We start from the raw sequence: 19,840 nt of genomic DNA on the forward strand, positions 1-19,840 counted from the left end.
TAAAACCTGTTACTGTGATCTCAGACACTAGGGCAGAATTAATTATTGACTAATGACAGCCACCGTGGCTGTGAGGGCAATGGAGAGAATCTTAGTGGCTTCCTCCCCTGCTGGGTTTACTCTGGTTGAAGAGGAGTAGAAAGTTACGCAGTGGGTTTTTGGCTTGCCTGTCAACAACAGGTCTTTGGATGTTTGCATTCTGCAATCAGCGTCATTCAAATTAAATTCTTTGTGTAGCTACGGTATCAGATATCCTGTGATAGGAGTGAGGGCTCAGAACCTTTACGGCAACCGTGTCAGACATGCATGATCTTTATTTTTCCACCAAGGTCATTTTATTTTTATTCATCGTGAGAAAAGCAAAGAGCTGACTGCAATATAGCCTGAAATACAAAGATCAGACAATGGCCAGAGATGAACATAGCTGGTTATGTGATGTCCATGTTCAGGTTTATCTCCTATTTCTCTTTCTAGGATGACATATTGACCAGCACCTGACATATTTACTAGCTTTCGATGGTGATGTACATTTTCATTTCATGTCTGTGCTCTCAGGTAAACGCATGCGGGATATGTTCTGGGATTTGGGATTCTCGCCCCAACTATGGCTAATTAATCTAAATCAAAAGAATCAAAATCAAAAAAAATCAAAACAATCGTGTCATTGTCCGCATATTTGTCAGAGCCATTGATTACGTGTGATGTGCACGAAAACAAGCCTGTGTCTGAATGGAACATGAGGGGCATATTAATGCAATAAGGAGAAGAGCTCCTTGTAGGCTGTGAAATTCCTTAATGTCACAGTGCCATGTTCATTCACATCTGAATCTAATGAGTGCATTACTGAGGCAACAGGTTGATCTCAGTGCAGGGCGGTCTGCCTCCATCCATCCGTCTTGTCTCCCCGCCATGCCGGTCAAGCCCCCACATTCGATACCCTCCACAAACCATAGGATGCAGTGACATGTCGGCCGACCGTGTGGCTTTGGCATCTGCGTTCCGAAATCTCTTATCACACTACACCTGAAAACGTATTAGAAATCTGGCCCTACAAAGATGGACAGTGCATTTTTACATCTCTGCCCGCTCGAGTGACGTCACCCTTGAGGCAGCTGAAAAGGATCGAACATGACGTCATTGCATCGAAATCAGCATGCAGAGGAGATGATTTGTACCAGTGCTACGAACGCACCTGAACCAAGTGTTTACCATGATGTCACCGATATAATATTTGGAATTCAGTGGGGAATCAAAGCCGCCCCACATCTATAGATATATTACTTTTGTTGTTGTCAGGTTTTTTTTATTATATTTGGGCCAAGCGCCATATATATGGTTGATTGCTTTTTACTAGATTAGCACACTCAATGTGATCAGGGTTTTCTTGGACGTACACTGCCCGCTTTGGTGCGGATTCATTCTTAATTAGCATTGCAGGAAAAGTAACTTCCACAACTGAAAGGGAGAAACATGTTTGCTGGCAAATTCTTCCAACTGACGGGCTGTCAATCACTGACTGCTACCAGCCACTGTACAGTAAGCCACAGAAGCCCCTTCCAAAATGGAGGAGCTTTAGACCATCTTGGCAGTATACCCTTTGAACAAATCTGTGGGATTGGTTCCCATATGTTCTTCTCATGTCTGTTAATCACAAAGGATCACTCTGTATTGGCATTCATGAACAAGCATTTAGTCCTAAGTGTGTAACTTTCTTTCTTAGAATATACAGGCTACCTTGTGCAGTCAGATTGGACTGTTTATTCTACATTCCTTTTATCCATGTGTAAATAATTACTAGTGACAAAGGACCTGGCTTTGTATTTAGTCAGAGGTTTTCTAAAACTCCTTGAAAACAGTTAAAATTAGACCTCTGCAAACTGGAAAGGAGGTCATCATTTACTCTACAAGAAATCTGGGACAGGACACAGAACATGTCACAGTCTCTGATAAAATGTGAATACACTGAAAGCAACAAGGAACTCAAAAGGCAAAATCTTTTTTCCAAATACCTTCCTTCACCAGAGGAGTACAGACACAAGATTCTATTATTGCTTTTCCCCATATATGTCAAAGCTATGTTTCCCCATTGTGATGTATTTGCTTGCTGAGGATATTGGGGGATTGGGCACCAGTATGGTGTATATGCTGATGTACAGAGCTACTTCACGAGATGTGACCCTTTCCCACTTTGTGTGTCTCTCCGCCAGAGGAGGGTGAGTACTTCCTGAAGGTGCTGATCCCCAGCTATGCAGCCGGCTCTATAATTGGCAAGGGCGGCCAGACCATCGTACAACTGCAGAAAGAGACGGGTGCCACCATTAAGCTGTCCAAATCCAAAGACTTCTACCCAGGTAAGAATGAACGCTCAGTTATTAAAATCGATGAGCATTAAAGCTTTTATATATATATATATATATATATATATATATATATATATATATATATATGAGAGGAGTGGTCTGACTCATTACCCAGCTGAAGGAGTGATGCTTTGGTGCAAGAGAGCATTTGATATGTCCTCTTCATTTGGCTTCCCCCAAGTAATTGCAATCTATTTTAATCACAAACCAATCATAAACACTTTGGACTTGATTCTTTGTATGTCATTGAGGGATTAAACATGCACGTAGATGTTAACGTAACTTTTTCCATGTTCGGCCATTGGCCATATCCGGACACATCCGGTCTAACCCCGTTTCCGGTCTTTTCGCAGTGCTTTTCCTGGGCGATGTCCCAAAAGTGCAAATAGAATTAATTTATACACATCTAAGAATGTATGTGTGGATTTTCATACATGTCTAATTTTGATTAGAGAAAGCAGTAAGAATGCGTGGGCGACGCTCAGGTGGCGGTATAACTTTACATTCAAAGCGGAAATTAAGGAGCTTTTACTGCATCATTTGGAGTTGTTGAAGCATGCCATTTCATTGTGAAGAACAGAAGTACGGCCCTGGATGTGTTGACAGCATTGATGTTAATTTGGACGACTTGTTATTAAAAAACCTGCAGCGCCCAGTTTTTACAGCGGGGAGATAGCCAGGGGTAGTGCACGGCAAATTCACCGGTATTAGCTTCATTTTGCAGACTGTAAAGACAAAGCTTTAAAAATTATATTCCGTTAAAGTTCCACTTTAGTTTGACACGACTAAATTAACTGAAAACATTACAAGGTTATTTATATTCATATTTAAACAAATATTCTAAAGAACATTAGCCAAAAAGCTTCTGAGCATGGACAGTGCCGTTAACAGCTGTCAGACGCAGCATTTAAATCTGCCACAATTTCAGTTTCAATTAAGGTGCCTGCTGGCAGGTTGCAACGTCCATTGCAGGGTTGATTTGCTCGTACAGTATTCACAGTTTTATGCCGGTGCATTCACTTACTTTTCTGGGGAAATTGAATGAACGGGGCTTCCATTTTATTTCTCCCAAAAAATGAGCACAAATACTGTGACGCAGAGGGCACGGCATACATCGAAAGTATTAATTATGCTGGAGAGTTTCACGGGCAACAGGAGAAGGTTGGTTGTGCAGCTCAGTGACCCCTATCACATGGAGGTTAAAGCTGAACCATCTTATCCTGCAAACACAAATGGCTGAGCCGTAGAGGAGTCTGGGTGTTCGTCCTTCATGCCTCAGAGGAGGCTTCAACCTGCTGAAAAATAACAGGTGCTGAGTATCTCGCTGCTTATTAGGTCCAGATGTTTTCTGTGATACCTGATGCAAGCAAATAATCCCTGTGTAGTAGTACACTTTTTACTGTATACATATTTAGTATAAAACAAAAGCCTTACATAGGAAATATATAGCATTGCACAAGACCTATGAAATACGAGTAGCACAAAATATGCATGTGAAAAAAGATTACAGATGTTTTTAAATGATAGGGTTCACAGTCAGTCCTCTTTTACGCAACTACCACTATAAAACAGCAAAAGCAGAAAAAGATTTTTCCCCAGAACTCAATTTTGCATCATAATGGCTACCTTCTTTATTGAATCTGTCCTGTGACATCTGCAATTTCAGCTGATCCTTAGATTATTGAGAACACAAGATGTTACGCCTACTGTACAAGAAAAAATGCACAACATGGGTTGAATTAGACCGGTTCTGTTGGGAGTTACATTTGATATATTGGACTGACAGAATCGTGGCAGAATTACTCGGCACTGGGGGAGAGGAAAAGAAGGATGTGCGAGCAAATATTTGTTCTGTACTTTTTCTTCCACCTTGCTTCTGTTCTGTTCTGCCATGATGAAAGGATGCGTGTTCGGAGGGCACGGCTCGAAATTCTCCACATACGAGGCCAACTATGTTTAAGGGAATGAAGTATGGCTACTTCACTGGCATAGGAACAAGGAGTGATACGTATCCTTATTTCTCTCTTTGGATTGTAGATGTTTTCATAGGCCACCACCTGCTCTGCCCATCCCCCTACTCATTATCGTGATGAGTGAGAAGAGGAGTTCAGGGAGAGGGTGCTGGCAAGGATTTGATTGGGTGCTTGTTCTGGCCCACACAAGTAAAATGAAACGACTGCTACTGTACACTACACAATAGCTGAGAGTGCCGCTTCCTGAGAAGTCAGTACAGGCTAAAGCTTTAAAAACCTCCTAGCTATTCATTATGGGCAACTCGGTGAAGTTTGTAACAGCAACATATAGATGTTGATTTAAAATCCAATCCTGGATTTTAGAGGCGAGCAATTCCACATGTTAAACTTATCAGCTACATCGGTTTTCCCTTCGTTCATTGTTGAATCAGCTGCAGTTTGGGCTAATATAGCATGCTAATGCCATTACACACAGTCCAGGCCCTCACCTCTCATCCTGCGGCAGCCTGGGCACACTCCAACTACAGCACAATCGCACACTAGAGAAATCAAGGGACAGACAGCAAGCGATGCAGCCATTTTCTTCTGCACTCCTTTCTGTGATGGCTCAGTCTGAAACTCCCACCCACCTCACATCTCCCATCTGTCAGTGTAAGACGTGAGACCCTGAATTCAAAGGTCTTGATAGGAACGGTACAACTGGGCCCTGCTGTGGCCGACTGAGATGGATGAGCGGAGATAGTGAAGGGTGTGGATGATACATGATTGTATGTGAGCGAGGGGACGGGGACGGGGGGGGGGCAGACCCAGAAATAGCCTGTTTCAATCTCTCTCTGTAGACATGACCCCTGTCCCAGCTGTAGTCAAGCTGCTCCAACACATGCCAAGTTTCCTTTTTCCTCCTCCCCGCTCACTGTTTCTCTCAGATTTGGTTCCTGGTAGTTGGGAGAGTTCAGGCCAGATACGATGACATCATACTTCTCTTAAAAGTTTGTTTGCATGCTTGTCTCATAACACATGGGCAGTGACCGTTTTGTTTTTACTATTTGGTTTGAACCCATCCGAACGGTTGCATGCTCAATTACTTGAGCCCCCATAAATGCAGCACGCCGTGCATTCGCCCACTCGTACAGCGCATTCAGCACATACACACACCTACTCACACCTACTTACACACATCCGCATATTTAAGCAGCTGCAGTGAGAGCTGTGGGAGTTTCACGATTTGAACACAAACTTAGAAACAAAACTTCAAACTCTTTGCTTGGTGCTGCTGGACTCCGGCCAAGTTCATGTATTGAGTTACTTTGTACAGCATACAACAGATGAGGCTGTTGTGATGTCATAGTAACACTGGGTGTATGTTTTCCATTATGTGATCATTAAAATCAATCACAGTATGTGACCTCATACTGGAAAGCACCGCTATTCCATTAGGTGAGGTATTTCTCTCAAAAAGTCAAAGAAAGACAAAGAAACTACAGCAAAGGCACAGTTAGTTGTTTTTCAACTGTAGCTTTATACGCAGTATATTTACTGCACTCACTAACGCTCCCTATAGGACAGTATCAGTATTCTGTCTGGGATGACATCATGGGCTTCAAACTAATGGAAACCGCAGCCTTTTTCTTTCTCCAGATTCATGGCTGTGCCTCCAGTGAACAACAGCTCTTCCTGGTGACCAACTTCCATCAGGAACAGTTGTAGCACACTGTAGTAGTCTGAAGTATTGTTCTGCTTTATGGTGCTGTATTGGAGAGCAAGGCTCTCTGTTTGCACAATATCGGATGTTATACACAACCGAACAGCTGCCGCCATTGTTTTGCGATCGGCAAAGGTCAGTCGATTCAAAGGGCACTCCACCAATTTCACACATGGAGGTCAGTTTACTACACCAGGAGCAGGGCTCAGCCTGTGGAAATACTGTAGTTGATGATGCAATCAGGGTTATCAGCTTGGGGTCATAGACTATACATTTTAACTGAAAGCCTTCATTACAAACTGGAGGTGTGGAGTTTTAAAAACATGGACATTTACCAGTCGGGGTATTCCGTCTTTTGCAAGTCCCCAAACTTTATGGAAGTCTATTACTAAATTGCCGAAATACCCCTTTAAATAATAAACTTCTCCCCCAAATTAGTGGCTAGCATAGCTGCTAATTGTGACTAGTTAGCAGCTATGCTAGCAACTAGTTTAGGGGAGAAGTTCATCATTTAAAGAGGTATTTCGGCTATTGCTATGCTAGCCACCTTTAGCAGCCATAAGTCTTGAAGTGATAGCCTACAGAATGAAAGTGCTAGCCATTTGGAAAATAGTGATTTAATAAGGAAATGAAAAGAGGCAGAGGCAGTTATAAGGAGTCATTATGTAGAAAATATATATTTTCTACTTCTCTTTTCTTGCCCACTAATGAGTTAATATGTTGCCAGACATTGCCTGATTTGCTTTTAATTACTGCAAGCTGCTTTGCAATTCCATACAAAACTAATGCTACCAGGTACCCATTTTTACTAATCACGACAGTGCAGTATTTTGGTTGTAAGTAAACAAGATATTAATATGCTTCATGATTTTTTTGCCAACAGGAAATTATACAAGACGCACATCATTTGGCATCGATAACCGTGACTTTAGAACGTTACAGTCAGTGTCACATTTTTAGAAGTTCACCGTTAGTGGTAGCATTCACAAACTGTCCCTGGATTTGTGTAGCTACTACATCATGCTACATGGCATCCATCAACACTATAATCAGAGATCTAGTAATTTTAGTCTGCAAATGTTGTCATTTGTTTGTTAGAATAAGCATGGAGCTGAACTCGCTGAAATGACTGTACAGCCTCATTCACCGCACAGCCAGATGTCCTCACATGAAATTGGTTTACAGTGTGACGTGACCAGCCGTTGTTTTCCAAGTTCACATCATGTTTTAGTTTCCTATTGCAACTCTCAAGTCTTGTCATGTAATTTATTTGATGTATTTGATTTGTGTTTCTGATTATGTATTTCTGATACATACTTGAAAAGTCAGTTTTAGTAAGGATAAGTCTGGTGCTATTTTCTATTTTTGTTATTGTCGACAAATCCCATGTAAAGACCCAAACCAACTATTATGTATGTTACAGTACTAACAAGTATTGTGTGTGAATCTAAAGCCTACTTTTCCTCTATGCCATATAACTCTAATGTTGTCCAAAAACTACTAAGAACAGTCCAATGAGAAACTGTTACAATAGGTAACATGTTCCTTCATTACCATGTACGCACGCACGCATACACGCACGCGCGCACACACGCGCGCACACACACACTGTAGTTTATCCCACATGCACGACCTGCTGCCCCAGATACTCGCTAAAGCACCACATATGTATTAATTCACTGCTGAAAATAGTCCCCAACAAATGCAAATTTGCTCCTGTTATAGACATCTTTACTAAAAACTACAGTGCCCTGCTGTTTTAGGAAATCACTGAGCTTTTTCAAAAAAAATGAAACAATACACATGTGACCTGTTTTTAAAGATTTAGTAGGAACCAATGGTCTTGGGTCTGACTGGGGAAAGAAGTGAACAATGGACTAATGTGTTGTTGGATTTGGTCTTTTCAGGAGATTTCTTGACATATAATAATAAAAATGTAGGATATCGCCAGCCGTACCCGTTAACACCCTTAAAATGACAATTGCAGTCTGTAAGCCTTCCTTTAGGTCCTGACTTTGTGTCAGTAGTCCCTTTAATATTAAAATCCCTGGTGAATTGGAATGCGACAGACATCAGATCCTCCTGCAGATTTGTGCAGTCCTAACTGATACTATCTATTATTCCAAATGTCCCACAGTATCCGGTTTCTGCCTACATTATCAATTTACTGGTAAAAAAAGCGTTACTTGACTGTCTTACAGCATGTTAGGACCAGGTACATGACAGTCAGTAATTTAATGGCTCATGTCTTCATTCTAAATGCCAGAAAAAGTCTATGATAAGCATGGTGTGGTTACTGTCTTTTTTTCAAAGATGGCAACAGGGCTTGTTGTGAACGTGTGGTCAGGGTGTCATGTCATGTAAAAGTTTTCCAGCACACTGATTTACTGGATATAAATAGCTTGCTGCAAAAGATCCTTAAAATCAGTGTTTACATTTTAGAAAAGCAAGCCATATGGCAACGACGTGACACGAAGAATATATTCAGCACTGGGATTTCCGGGGAAAAAAAAACATTCCAGCTCAATTTGTAGTGTGAATAATTACTTTAAAAATCTGCTGATGTGTTGACAGTAATTATAAGTGATACTTTATGTGTGGCATGCTAACAGTTTTAATAAATCAGAAAAAAAGGATTTGGACGAACTAAGATAGAGGCAGAGTCTCATCACAGAAAAGCTCAATCAACAAGACAGAAAATATTGAAACGGTCTTACTCCAAGATCAAGATAGAGTCATTGGTCTCTTGGGGAAAGCTGAAGCCTATGATGTGTGCTCTCAGGGGCACTGAAACATTTCTCCCCCCCTCCTGCCAACTCTTACTGCATTTCCAAACCCAGAGGTTTTATTCTGAAATCCTTCACCCTCAAGGTGAGACAGAAGGCAAAAGCTGATGCAAGCAATTAAGGAAGTGAAACGTTTTGAGAATAAAAATGTAACATTCAGACAGTTTCATGTCCTCTTTATGGTGTGGACAAAAGTTGTAGTGATGGTCTCTGACTTAGGGATGAACTCCTCTGGATACAGCACTGTCACTCCTTCAAAACCTTTCTAGATGCAGAGATGTTTAGAGGATGCTGTACCAAGCGAAGTAGAGTATTCCAATAAGTCAGACTAAGGTGAAATTGCTGTCAGCCTCAGTTTTTTAATGCTTACCTCTAGTGTGATTAAGTTTTGCATGCACACATTTCACTTCCAACCTCCTCGTATTTAATAATGTGTGCCTTATGTTTGTATCCTGACTGCATATACAAGAGCATTCAATACACACTAAATAATGTTCTTTTACAATTTCCTCCAGCAAAGACACCGTTAATAGAAACAATGGGAAACAACAGTTTGTCCTGTCTGTTTCATTTTTAATGACAACTGACTGCAGATTTTATGGGCCGACACAAAAATCTCTAACAGGTCAAGTTGCCTGGCTTCAGTCTGTCACTATGTCACTTCAAGAATGACCGGCAGGTGCAGCACAGTAACACCTGTGCTTCTGTCCAAACCTCTTAGAGATTGTATGCTTGTTTGTCTTTCAGCGGGATTTGTATTTTGGTCTATTTTGGTCACTTTATGTAAAAAATAAGGTGACCGTCAGAATTATAGTGAAATATTCAGAAAAAAAAAAAAAGTTTTATTTTAATGTTTTTCATGCATTATGTAGGCCTTTATGTCTATAATGGTGAACTTAATAACTATGGCAATAAGTTCAGGCAGATCAGGTGCCCTTTCCCCAATTTTGCCCAATTAGATAATCCTACTGCTTTTCCTGATATGCTTGAACTGACCTATTGACTTTTTACATCCATTATTAGACATGTCTGTGCCATAAAGCCAATCAGGTCTGACTTTGACTTATTTCCCTGGATTCATTTTAGCATTTTCTGTGTTTTAATAAATGGGTAGGAGGACCGGTGTAGATGTGTGTGTGCCATCCAGTCTTTTAATTTTAGATTCAATTAAATTAGAAATGGAAATGCCAACAATGAAAGTAAAGCAGTGCCTCCCAGACACTCAGAGGTCCCCTTATCAGCTGGTCTTTCCATTTACACATTTTACTCAATCAATGGGAAAAATGTGACACTTTCCTCTCAGTAAGATATTGACCTTATTCAGATTCATGCCGTCTGTTTAGTCATCTAAGAAAATCAGGAGACATTTTCATATTTACTTCAGCCAAAGAACAGTGATATGTTAAAGAGACAGGAAGGTTGATACAAAAGGGAGAGTGTTTTAAAAATCGTGCAAGCAAGTATAAAGGACTCGCTGTTGCATCACCTGTTTCCACGGCTTGGCCCCTTTACCATGGCAACGGAATGCCGGTTGGGTCGTCAATGTGGGTGTAGAAAAAAAGCCTAGAGGAGGAACAAGCGTGTGTTTAGTCTATTGGAGCTGCAAGGCAAGGACGGGCTCGGTATTATTATCTGAAAGAGTTACATCATTGAAGAGGAATCCTTCTCCCCCCCCTGTGGCTCGCTAACCAAGCACGGTTCTGTCTTTCAGCTGTTTCTCTGTTGATTGTGTAAACGGAGGAAGCGAGGAACAGCTTAGTAATTGGTTCTTTTTGTGAAATGTCAAGAAACATTTTTCATTGCCAAGACATCTTAATATAAATGTAGATTTTTTTATTCCAACCCGTAGCAAATCCCTCAAATCTGCTCGCCAAGTACCCACTCAGAGCACATTACAGTAACGGATCACTTGTGTTTGTCCTCTTCCTCTTTTATCATCACAGGAACAACAGAGCGTGTCTGTCTGATACAGGGTACAGTTGAAGCCCTCAATGGTGTCCACAACTTTATTGCGGAGAAAGTCCGCGAGATGCCCCAGAGCGCCCAGAAACCGGAACCAGTCAGCATACTGCAGCCACAGACCACCGTCAACCCCGACCGCGTCAAACAGGTAAGCTAGTGTGCGGTCAGTAAAGGTCATGAGGGGTCACTATGTGGTACTAACAGTTCACTTCCAGGACTTATTTATTAGTCCGCAGTCTTACTGGTTCTCTGGGCCATGACCCACAATCTGGTGGGGTCAGGAAAATGTGAGAGTATGTGGTTATTTTTACCTTCAGTCTTTCATAGCAAGACAGAGCCGTGTGGCAGCTGCAGCCTAAACCCCTGGGATTAACAAATCGCTGAGTAAAGCGGGGGCTGGTATAGTACTCTGACTCAGGGAGAGATAGCCCTCTTTCCGTCAACCATTTATGCTGTTAAATTCTTCTCTTGTTGCCTTGTTTTGCTACTTCAATCTTTTTTTTTTGTATTTCTCCACAGGCCAAACTGATCGTGCCCAATAGCACAGCTGGGCTGATCATTGGCAAGGGCGGAGCCACAGTGAAAGCAGTGATGGAACAGTCAGGGGCTTGGGTGCAGCTCTCCCAGAAGCCAGAGGGCATCAACCTCCAGGAGCGGGTGGTAACCATCAGTGGGGAACCCGAACAGAACCGCAAGGCTGTGGAAATCATAGTACAGAAGATCCAGGAGGACCCTCAGAGCAGCAGCTGCCTCAACATCAGCTATTCCAACGTCTCGGGCCCCGTGGCCAACTCCAATCCCACTGGCTCCCCCTACGCTAATACGGCCGAGGTGCTGCCCAACGCAGCCGCGGCAGCTGCCACTGCCTCCAGCCTCCTGGGCCAGGCCGGCTTAACAGGAATGGGCGCCTTCCCCGCTACCATGTCCACCTTCTCTGGCAATGATCTGCTGGCCATCACCTCAGCCCTCAACACGCTGGCCAGCTACGGCTACAACACTAACACCCTAGGTCTGGGCCTCAACCCTGCCGCTGCTTCCGGGGTCCTTGCTGCAGTGGCAGCTAGTGCCAACCCGGCTGCTGCGGCTGCAGCTAACCTACTGGCCTCCTATGCTAGCGATGCCTCCGGCGGCGCTGGCCACCCCGCTGCAGGCCTCGGGGGCTTCTCCCTGGGTTCTCTAGCAGCTGCTACAGGGGCATCCAATGGTTACCTAAATGCTTCGTCCCCACTGATGGCCTCCTCCCTATTGGCAACAGAGAAGCTGGCGGATGGGGCCAAGGACGTGGTTGAGATTGCTGTGCCCGAGAATCTGGTTGGCGCCATTTTGGGGAAAGGAGGGAAAACGCTGGTAGAGTACCAGGAGCTAACAGGAGCCCGCATCCAGATCTCCAAAAAGGGAGAGTTCATTCCTGGTACTCGGAACCGTAAAGTTACCATAACAGGGTCGCCGGCCGCCACGCAAGCAGCGCAGTATCTGATCAGCCAGAGGATCACTTACGAGCAGGGCGTGCGCGCTACCAACCCACAAAAGGTGGGCTAAAAAGGAAAAAGAAGAGGAAAGAGGGAAAGGATGAAGACAGAGATAGAACGGAATTGAGAGGGTCACGATGAATAGAAAAAAGAAACGTCCAAATATCTGTTCAATATTTCAGTCTCAAATGAAAGAATCACAAAGGAGGAGGTGGGGGAGACATCCAAGATAAGTGTGTGTGATATGTGAATGTGTTTTTAGGACTGACGTCCTGATGTTTTTTAAAAGTTTGTGTCGAGTCCTTTTGACGATGGTGATCAGAGTAAGCTGAACTGGTCCACTGCCAAGCTGCAGATTCAAGGGTGAGGCCGCAGGGTTTCACCCTCCTCCAAAACCTCATAGCTGTTTCTTTTCTTTTTGGGTTTGGGTTTTGTTGGTTTTGATTTCGGTTGCAGACCTCGGCTCCCGGTGAGTTGAGCGGTTCAGATGAAGTTCCAGCCAGCTGATAGAGCTGTTTTACAAACCTTGCTCTTTGTATACAATGCAGAAGGCATTGCTAACAGGGGAGAGGTTTTATGACTAGCACCTGGGGTCATCTCAGTGTATGGGGAAGCAATCTGAGTATCATTTCTTTAAAGAAATCACATCTATGTTGACATATGTTGAATTATGGCTCGTATCACAATTGAAGTTTCTAAATTTGGGTATTTTATATTTGTTATCCTTTATTTATTGACATGGTCTCATTCAAACACAAATAGATTATTTAAACCTGTGAATGCAGGTTGATCTGAATGTAAAAACAATATTAGCCTATCGCTATTTTTTATTTACAGGGATCAAATATTGTGTTGCAGTGAAAAAAAAAAAAAAAAAAAAGATGTATAACTCAACCCCAGTCTGAACTTCACTGTTGCTGTCTGCAAGTATAGTTCAGGGGTTAAATAATCAATGTGAGAGGATAGAGGAGACACACAGGAATGTATGAATATATTTCACACGAACACGCTTAGATAACGCTCCCACAAACGCTGAAACACATTTGCATATTCAGTCACAGCTACAAACACACAGAAATATGTTGTTTAACCCGTTCTTGGTGCTATAGGATTAGGTTTCTATCTCCTTTACCATGAATTCAAAATCTCTCTGGCGACTATTCTCTTGGTTTAAAAAAAGCTGATGTGTCGTCCCAGCCATTAGTAGCCCATTGGATCTGACCCAGCCTCTCACCTACTGAAAAAGGATTGATTTCAGCCTTTCATGATAGAAAGCAATCCAGTCTTAATATTTCAAGTCCATCCGCGTTACCAATGCAGGTCTTTCTTCTTTTTCTTTTTTTTTTCTTCACAAGAAAATTGGCCATACTCTTGATTTTACCTGACAAAGTGTTTGCCTTAGTCACACATTTGTAACTCCCAAGAAACAACTTAAAGCTCAGACTACCTTTGAAGCAGTGTCTAACCAGTTCAGTCAGCAAAGGGAACAAAAGCACTACAAAAGCATTTTCGTAAGAAAAAGCTGTATGAACCAATATCTGTGAACAAAGAAACGATTGCCTTTACATTAAGGGTACCAAATAGTCAAGAGACACACACCAATGAAAGGGAAGTCGAATGACACTTGAAAAGAAGGTTTGGACTCACTTTCTTTTTCTTTTTCTTCTTCTTCCGTGAGCCGTCCTTCCCAATTTGCATCAAGACAAAAAAACGATACTTCAGTTCAGGCAGCCTGTTATCGTTCCAAAAACACGTTAACGCTCGCTGACTGCGGGTGGAGCACGTAATAAAAACATCGTGAAATGTTGCGGCATCGTTGTCTTTTATGGGCAATTGTTTGTCTAATGCAGGGAGGCTAATTGTCTAGAGCATTTCCAAGCACTCGAAGATTACCTTGGCTTCCTTCTGTGCTGCTATCCATGGTGTTCATCCTGAGTACACTGGGTCTCTGAAGACTGCACTGTGAGACATTAAGAACACAATGTAAAGCATGTCTGTCCCTATCGGGATGTGAGTATATTTTAATGTGCACATCTATGTCACATAAACCAGACCTATACCAATACTGACAGAAGGGATATATTTCCACAAGAGCATTTATTCTCCAGCGTCTTGTGATGTTTCTGTTTTACCAGTTCCAATGCATTGCACTTAAATTAGCAGACTTTTTTTTTCGATCAGCGAAACCACAAATTATTCCCTCCACACTTTTCCCTGCACTGTATTTTCTCCAGTCCTATTACGTTCCCGCTCCCCCCCCCCCACACTTTTTAAGACATCTTTCAATTGTCCCCATCAACCCAAGCTCTATGATCAGCTTCCTGAATACACGGCTGTGAGGGTTGGTGCTGAACAGTGTCCTAGAAAATCGGAACCATTCCCGTTTTTTTTGGGGGGGGGGGAAGGGAATTTAACAAATAGCCTTTTTTGTTTTTATCTTTTCACTTTTCATAAGTCATGTTTAAAAGTAAACGGATTTGGAAGTGTTTGAAACAACTTTTTGTGTCTGAACATTGCAACAGTGAGCCTTTCTTCCTAACTGAAATCTCTCCTTTCACTACGTGTCTGGAAGGCTTCACTGTCATCCATAACTACGTACAATCTGGCCACCGATGCAATCATAAAAAGCATAAAAATGACCTGTTACTGCCCAAGAGTTTAGCATATAATAAGATACAAGCACAACAACAACAACAACAAGGGGATGTTTTATCAATGCAACTGGACTGCTTGACTGCAGGGAGCTCTCCTTCAAAGCTCTCGGATCATTACATTGTGCCAAACACTATTTCTCTCTGCCCCCTTCATTCAATTTCCTCTTTCTCTCGACATTTTATTCCCCTGCATGTTGCTGTCCCTCACCGCTCTGAGGTTCCTCCTGTGTCCTAATCCCTGTCTGTGCTTCTTCCTACACTGTGCTCTCCCCCTCTTTCTCCTTTCCTCCTTGTCTTGTCTTCTCATGGGTGGCGTGTTGGGTGTGCTGGTGGCGGGAGTTATGCACTATAGGTCATAAAGGGTAAGAAAATATTTCCCCAGGCCGTAGAGTTCACAAGGCTAAAATGCACAGAAAAACACCTGCCTCCGAAACTGTGACACCCACAAGACCAACCAGCAACGTTCAACGCTCAAAAATATCAAATTCCCTCTAGAAGAAGAACATGTAGGATTTAGAAACGTTCCGACCGCGAACTATGGCCTTTTTTTAAGGGAAGAGAACGTGCTGTTTTTTTTCTCCCAAAAGAAGGCAGATCGTGGTTGAATAGATATTCACACGTCGGCTGAACAAACCGAGCTCAAGTTTCAGCCTCTAATGGAAGCGTAGTAAGGACAGAACGCGTAAGATAGTGAGAGTAAGGTGGGAACTTGTTTGTGACCTCAAGCCGAAACAATGACATCCTTTATGCATATCCTCTTATCTGAAAAATGACTAGAATTCATTTCTGTGGAATACAATATGTCACGTCATATGATCTATATGTACTTTATTGTAGCTATTCTAGTTTGTAGTCCAAATGCAGTCCAGCGTTGTCGATACAATGTGAACTATGTTATATTTGTGTGGATGATGAGAGTGCCAACTAAGCCTGATTAAGATTAGCTTCGCAAAATTTGTTTGTGCATTATGATGACTCATCATCAACCGGTGGTGTCCATATTTCTGTCATTGATGATTTAGTTTGACAGTAAGAAAATGTAAAGAATATTGGAAGCAATATAGTAGCATGTTGTCCTGTTTTGTGTTTCATGTCTGTTGTATGAACCTTTGAAATTACTAAGATTTTTGAATGAATAGGTTTACATGTACTTTTTGTAAGTTATGAAAATGCTGCTATTTGATAAGTAAACTATACAAAATATTTTAGTTGAAAAGATGTCTGGTCTGTTAAATAGAAACATGCTCTAAACGGCTGGAGCATAAAACGAGGTGTATAGACTACTATACAGTATTGGTAAGATAGTTAAAGTAATAATAGACTCCATAGTTACAACCTGTGCCAAACTAGACCTCCGCAGCTTCTGAAATTGTAGATGTGCGATCAAATGTTAGATATCAATAACTTGTTTAGAAGTGCTGATCAAAGTGCCAATCAAACACTGTCTTTTAAGTTAAGAAAAAGATAATCAAATACATAACTTAAGAAAACAAAGAACTTTTTGTGCATTGTTTTTATCCCATAGGTACATAGAGTAAGAGTTAAAGATTGTGATTTTTATGGCTCCATGTTGTTTTACACGCCATGCATCCCTTGTGTGTTTGTTTGACCTGTGGCTTCAGTACTGCTGTCTCACAAATGTCTCTATAGGCCAGCATGGACTAAGCATAACATGTTATAAGCATTCATAACATACCATTAACAATCAAAAATGTGTTTGTGGAGTTAGGTGTTATCTTTTTGCACGTCTTCTATTGCATGGTATCAAAGTAAATTATGGAGGAAAACAAAAAAATTTACAAAAATTTTGCGAGGTGTCTCGCAACATTCAAAGACATTACGCTGCATGCAGTCAAATGTAAAGCACTTAAGTTTACTCGCCTCATGTTAAAAAAAAAAAAAAAGTTGTTTTTTTTTTAAATGTTGTGAGTTGGGAGGGAGCTCATTATTGTCATGTTGGCCCGAAAAAAAAAGGCACACACACACACACAGATCAAATCCTCATCGATCAAGTTCATGTCTCTAAACATCATCCAAGAAGATATTTTGGTTTTTAGGTACAGTGAGAAATGTGAAACAAGCAAACGTGAAAATGTTATTCAGTGCATTGGCTCCTTGTGTTTAGCTTTTTTTTAGGATATCAGGCACACATTTCTTTGACAAACAGGTTGAACCTCATATAACCTGTCCCATAATGATTTTTTTTAGATTTGTCACAGCATGAAAGCCCAGATCTGATCTATGAATGTACCCATTTACTCTTTTTATTTTATTTATTTCTGTCGAATGTTACCAGTCTTTAATGTAAATTCAGGGCAGGAATGTCAAATACATGTAGAGTTAATATCTATGTCAATAACAGATTTCAACTATAGTCAGGTAGGCCACACACGGCCATAGTCATGAACAGATATGTTTTTTAACACAACTTCCGATTCGCTGTCAACATTATCTTGTTTGTTTGGTGTTGCATAAATGCACTTTACTGATCAGTGGGTCATATTGGGTGTGAAATGAAGCAAAACCATGTTGGCTTTCAACAGTATTTGATTTGTTTTTGCCATTCTTTGTTGCTCTGATGTTATTATTATTATTTATTCCCTGATCCTGTTGGGTCTCATGAATGATGGAAAGGGCTGGAGTCTCAGACAAAATAGAAAAGTAGCACCTGTTTCCTCACTCGAAGGCTTCTCCTTCACATTCCCTTCAGCAGAGGTTTGTGTCAATCACTGAGTGCTTTTGTTTTTGAACTAACTATGTGAAACCAGGAGGGATCTGTACACTTTTGTGCTTTTGCATCCTCCTTTTTTCTTTTTTTTTTTTTTTTTGCTTAAAATTTCAAATTAGAAAAATGTGTTTCATATCTCCAGCAAATTGGGATTGAAGCACTGGGCTGAAGGTACTGAGGGATGTAAGCTCAAAGTCTGGCTTATGTAACAGTCAGATCTGAGAGACATAATCGGCACCAGCATAAATGAAGATTGCCTCTGCCACCTCAACGCGATACAAATCACATCACAGAGGAAAACCCGTTAGACTTTGAGTAGTAAAGGCCGCGTTACATGAATGATGTTTCTCTCATTCTTTTGTGTCACCACCCCCCCCCCGCCCTTGCATCTACCGCTTCACATCCGAAATGCCAAACGAATTACAGTATCATTCCAAAAGTTGTTTTGTTATATATTTATTTGTTTTTTCACTCCAACTGTGTCCTGGACGTTCATCCGCCCCTCACGGAGCCCTTTCACAAGAAGGCTAGGACTGGTTTTAAACACATACAAACTGGCTAAGACTGCTCGCTCCTCTCTTAAAAGCTCTTCCCCCTGAGTGTCACTCTCTCAGCCCACACCACATCGCCATTTGTGTTCCATCACACTGAGCACCTGCTACTGTGTCCGCCCTTTAAACGGATTAAGGTATTTCTGAGCCCTTTCGTCTGAGAAAAATACAGGATTCTTTGCCAACCTGACATGAGGCCATTTTTCTTTTTTTGTCTTTGACCCTCTGAACCTCCCATGAACTTAGTTGACCTTCTCCATCCCCCAAGAACACATGTTATGTGTTGGATATTTTACACCTCGTTATCTGTCAAAACTCTGCGAGACTGTTCTTTTGTTTTTCTGGTTATCTGGACAATTCTGCAGGGTTCCAATGCTTGCTTTAAGTGTAAACTGAAGAAAGCATGCCAGTACCTTGCAACCATTTTCACGTCATTGTAAAATTTCTTTTCCGGGTTTCGGTTTTTTACTTCGTTAAACCTCTGTTCTTTCCATCTCGGAAAAAAAAAAAAATGGACTGACAGCATAAGATCAAATATATTCCAACCTAAGAAAAGTGATGTTTTGTTGATTGGGTACATTTCTCTTTGGTATTAATGACAACGGTTCTGTCTTACGTTTGTGACGAGGAGAATCTGTGAAAGTCCACAATGTTAACTACCTAAAGGGCTTTCTAGGACAGCATTTATATGTCTTTTAAAATGAAAAAAAAAAAAAAAGTCCTCTGAATATATTCAGAAATGAGAGGGACATGTCTTCTTGTGCCATTTTCGAAAAAGTGTGAAAGCTTTTTATGGCAAATATTTGTCCGAAAGAGTGCCAAATAATTCCATACTGAGCCAAAAGGCAGCCAGCCTACATAACTAAATGTTAGATCACTGGAATGGTTACGTCCCATCTCCACTCCCCTTGATAAACATCACCCTAATTGTGCGACGTTTGAGCTCATGTGCCATTATTGTTATGCTGCCAGTCTGTTTTCTGCTTTTGTCAGAGAAACATCTCGGAAGCAGTATATTTTCTAAATGATACACTGTTGGTGAAAAAAGACAACAGCTACTATGGCGAGGAAGTGAGAGGATTTTAAAAGTGTCATTGTTTTTATTATTGGTTTATTTGAACATTCTTCATTAATAGATTTAACGGTAATGACTATTTAATGTAACTGTAGTACTGTGTTTGTAAAAGAAATTCAGTGAGTTGTGTTTTATGACTCGTGGACTACCAGTGAAGTCAGCATTTCAGTGTTAATAATTGAATTGTTTTTTAAAGATTATTTTTGCGACGGCAACAAAGAGTCATTATAAATGTTCATTTTAACATCACTTCTGTCTTCTGTTCGTTTTATTCTCCACTTTGTCCCTCTACACCAGGACTGTTAAAACTCAGTTTCACCATGGGCCACACTGGAAAATGAGAATCACATCAAGGGCCAGACACGTGTAGTTTATTGCTTTTATTTAATCAAAAAAGTAAAATATCTTTGACCGTATTATTGCATGTCTCATATGGTCTTATCACTTACAGTTTGGTCGACATTAAGCCCTTAAAAAAAGTCAGCAAATAAGTTCCTTAGCATCATAGAGTTTAGCAAAGCAAGCAAAACAATAATTACATTTTAAAATTTCACTTTATGAGGTTTTTTAACATTAATAT

At 41.3% G+C, this 19,840-nt stretch overlaps 1 protein-coding gene across 2 annotated transcripts in view; it reads left to right on the forward strand.

Annotated features, from left to right (window-relative positions):
- Positions 1-19,509, forward strand: part of nova1 (NOVA alternative splicing regulator 1) — a 39,887-nt gene extending 20,378 nt beyond the window's left edge. For both annotated transcript variants that reach the window (XM_031310933.2, XM_031310934.2), the window contains 3 exons: positions 2,208-2,351; positions 10,765-10,931; positions 11,303-19,509. In XM_031310933.2, coding sequence (XP_031166793.1) covers positions 2,208-2,351; positions 10,765-10,931; positions 11,303-12,322 — 1,331 coding nt within the window. In that variant the 3' untranslated portion in view covers positions 12,323-19,509. The remainder of the gene's footprint in view (positions 1-2,207; positions 2,352-10,764; positions 10,932-11,302) is intronic.
- Positions 19,510-19,840: the final 331 nt, after the last annotated feature.

This window comes from Sander lucioperca, chromosome 13 (assembly GCF_008315115.2).
Source record: "Sander lucioperca isolate FBNREF2018 chromosome 13, SLUC_FBN_1.2, whole genome shotgun sequence".
NCBI lineage: Eukaryota > Metazoa > Chordata > Actinopteri > Perciformes > Percidae > Sander > Sander lucioperca.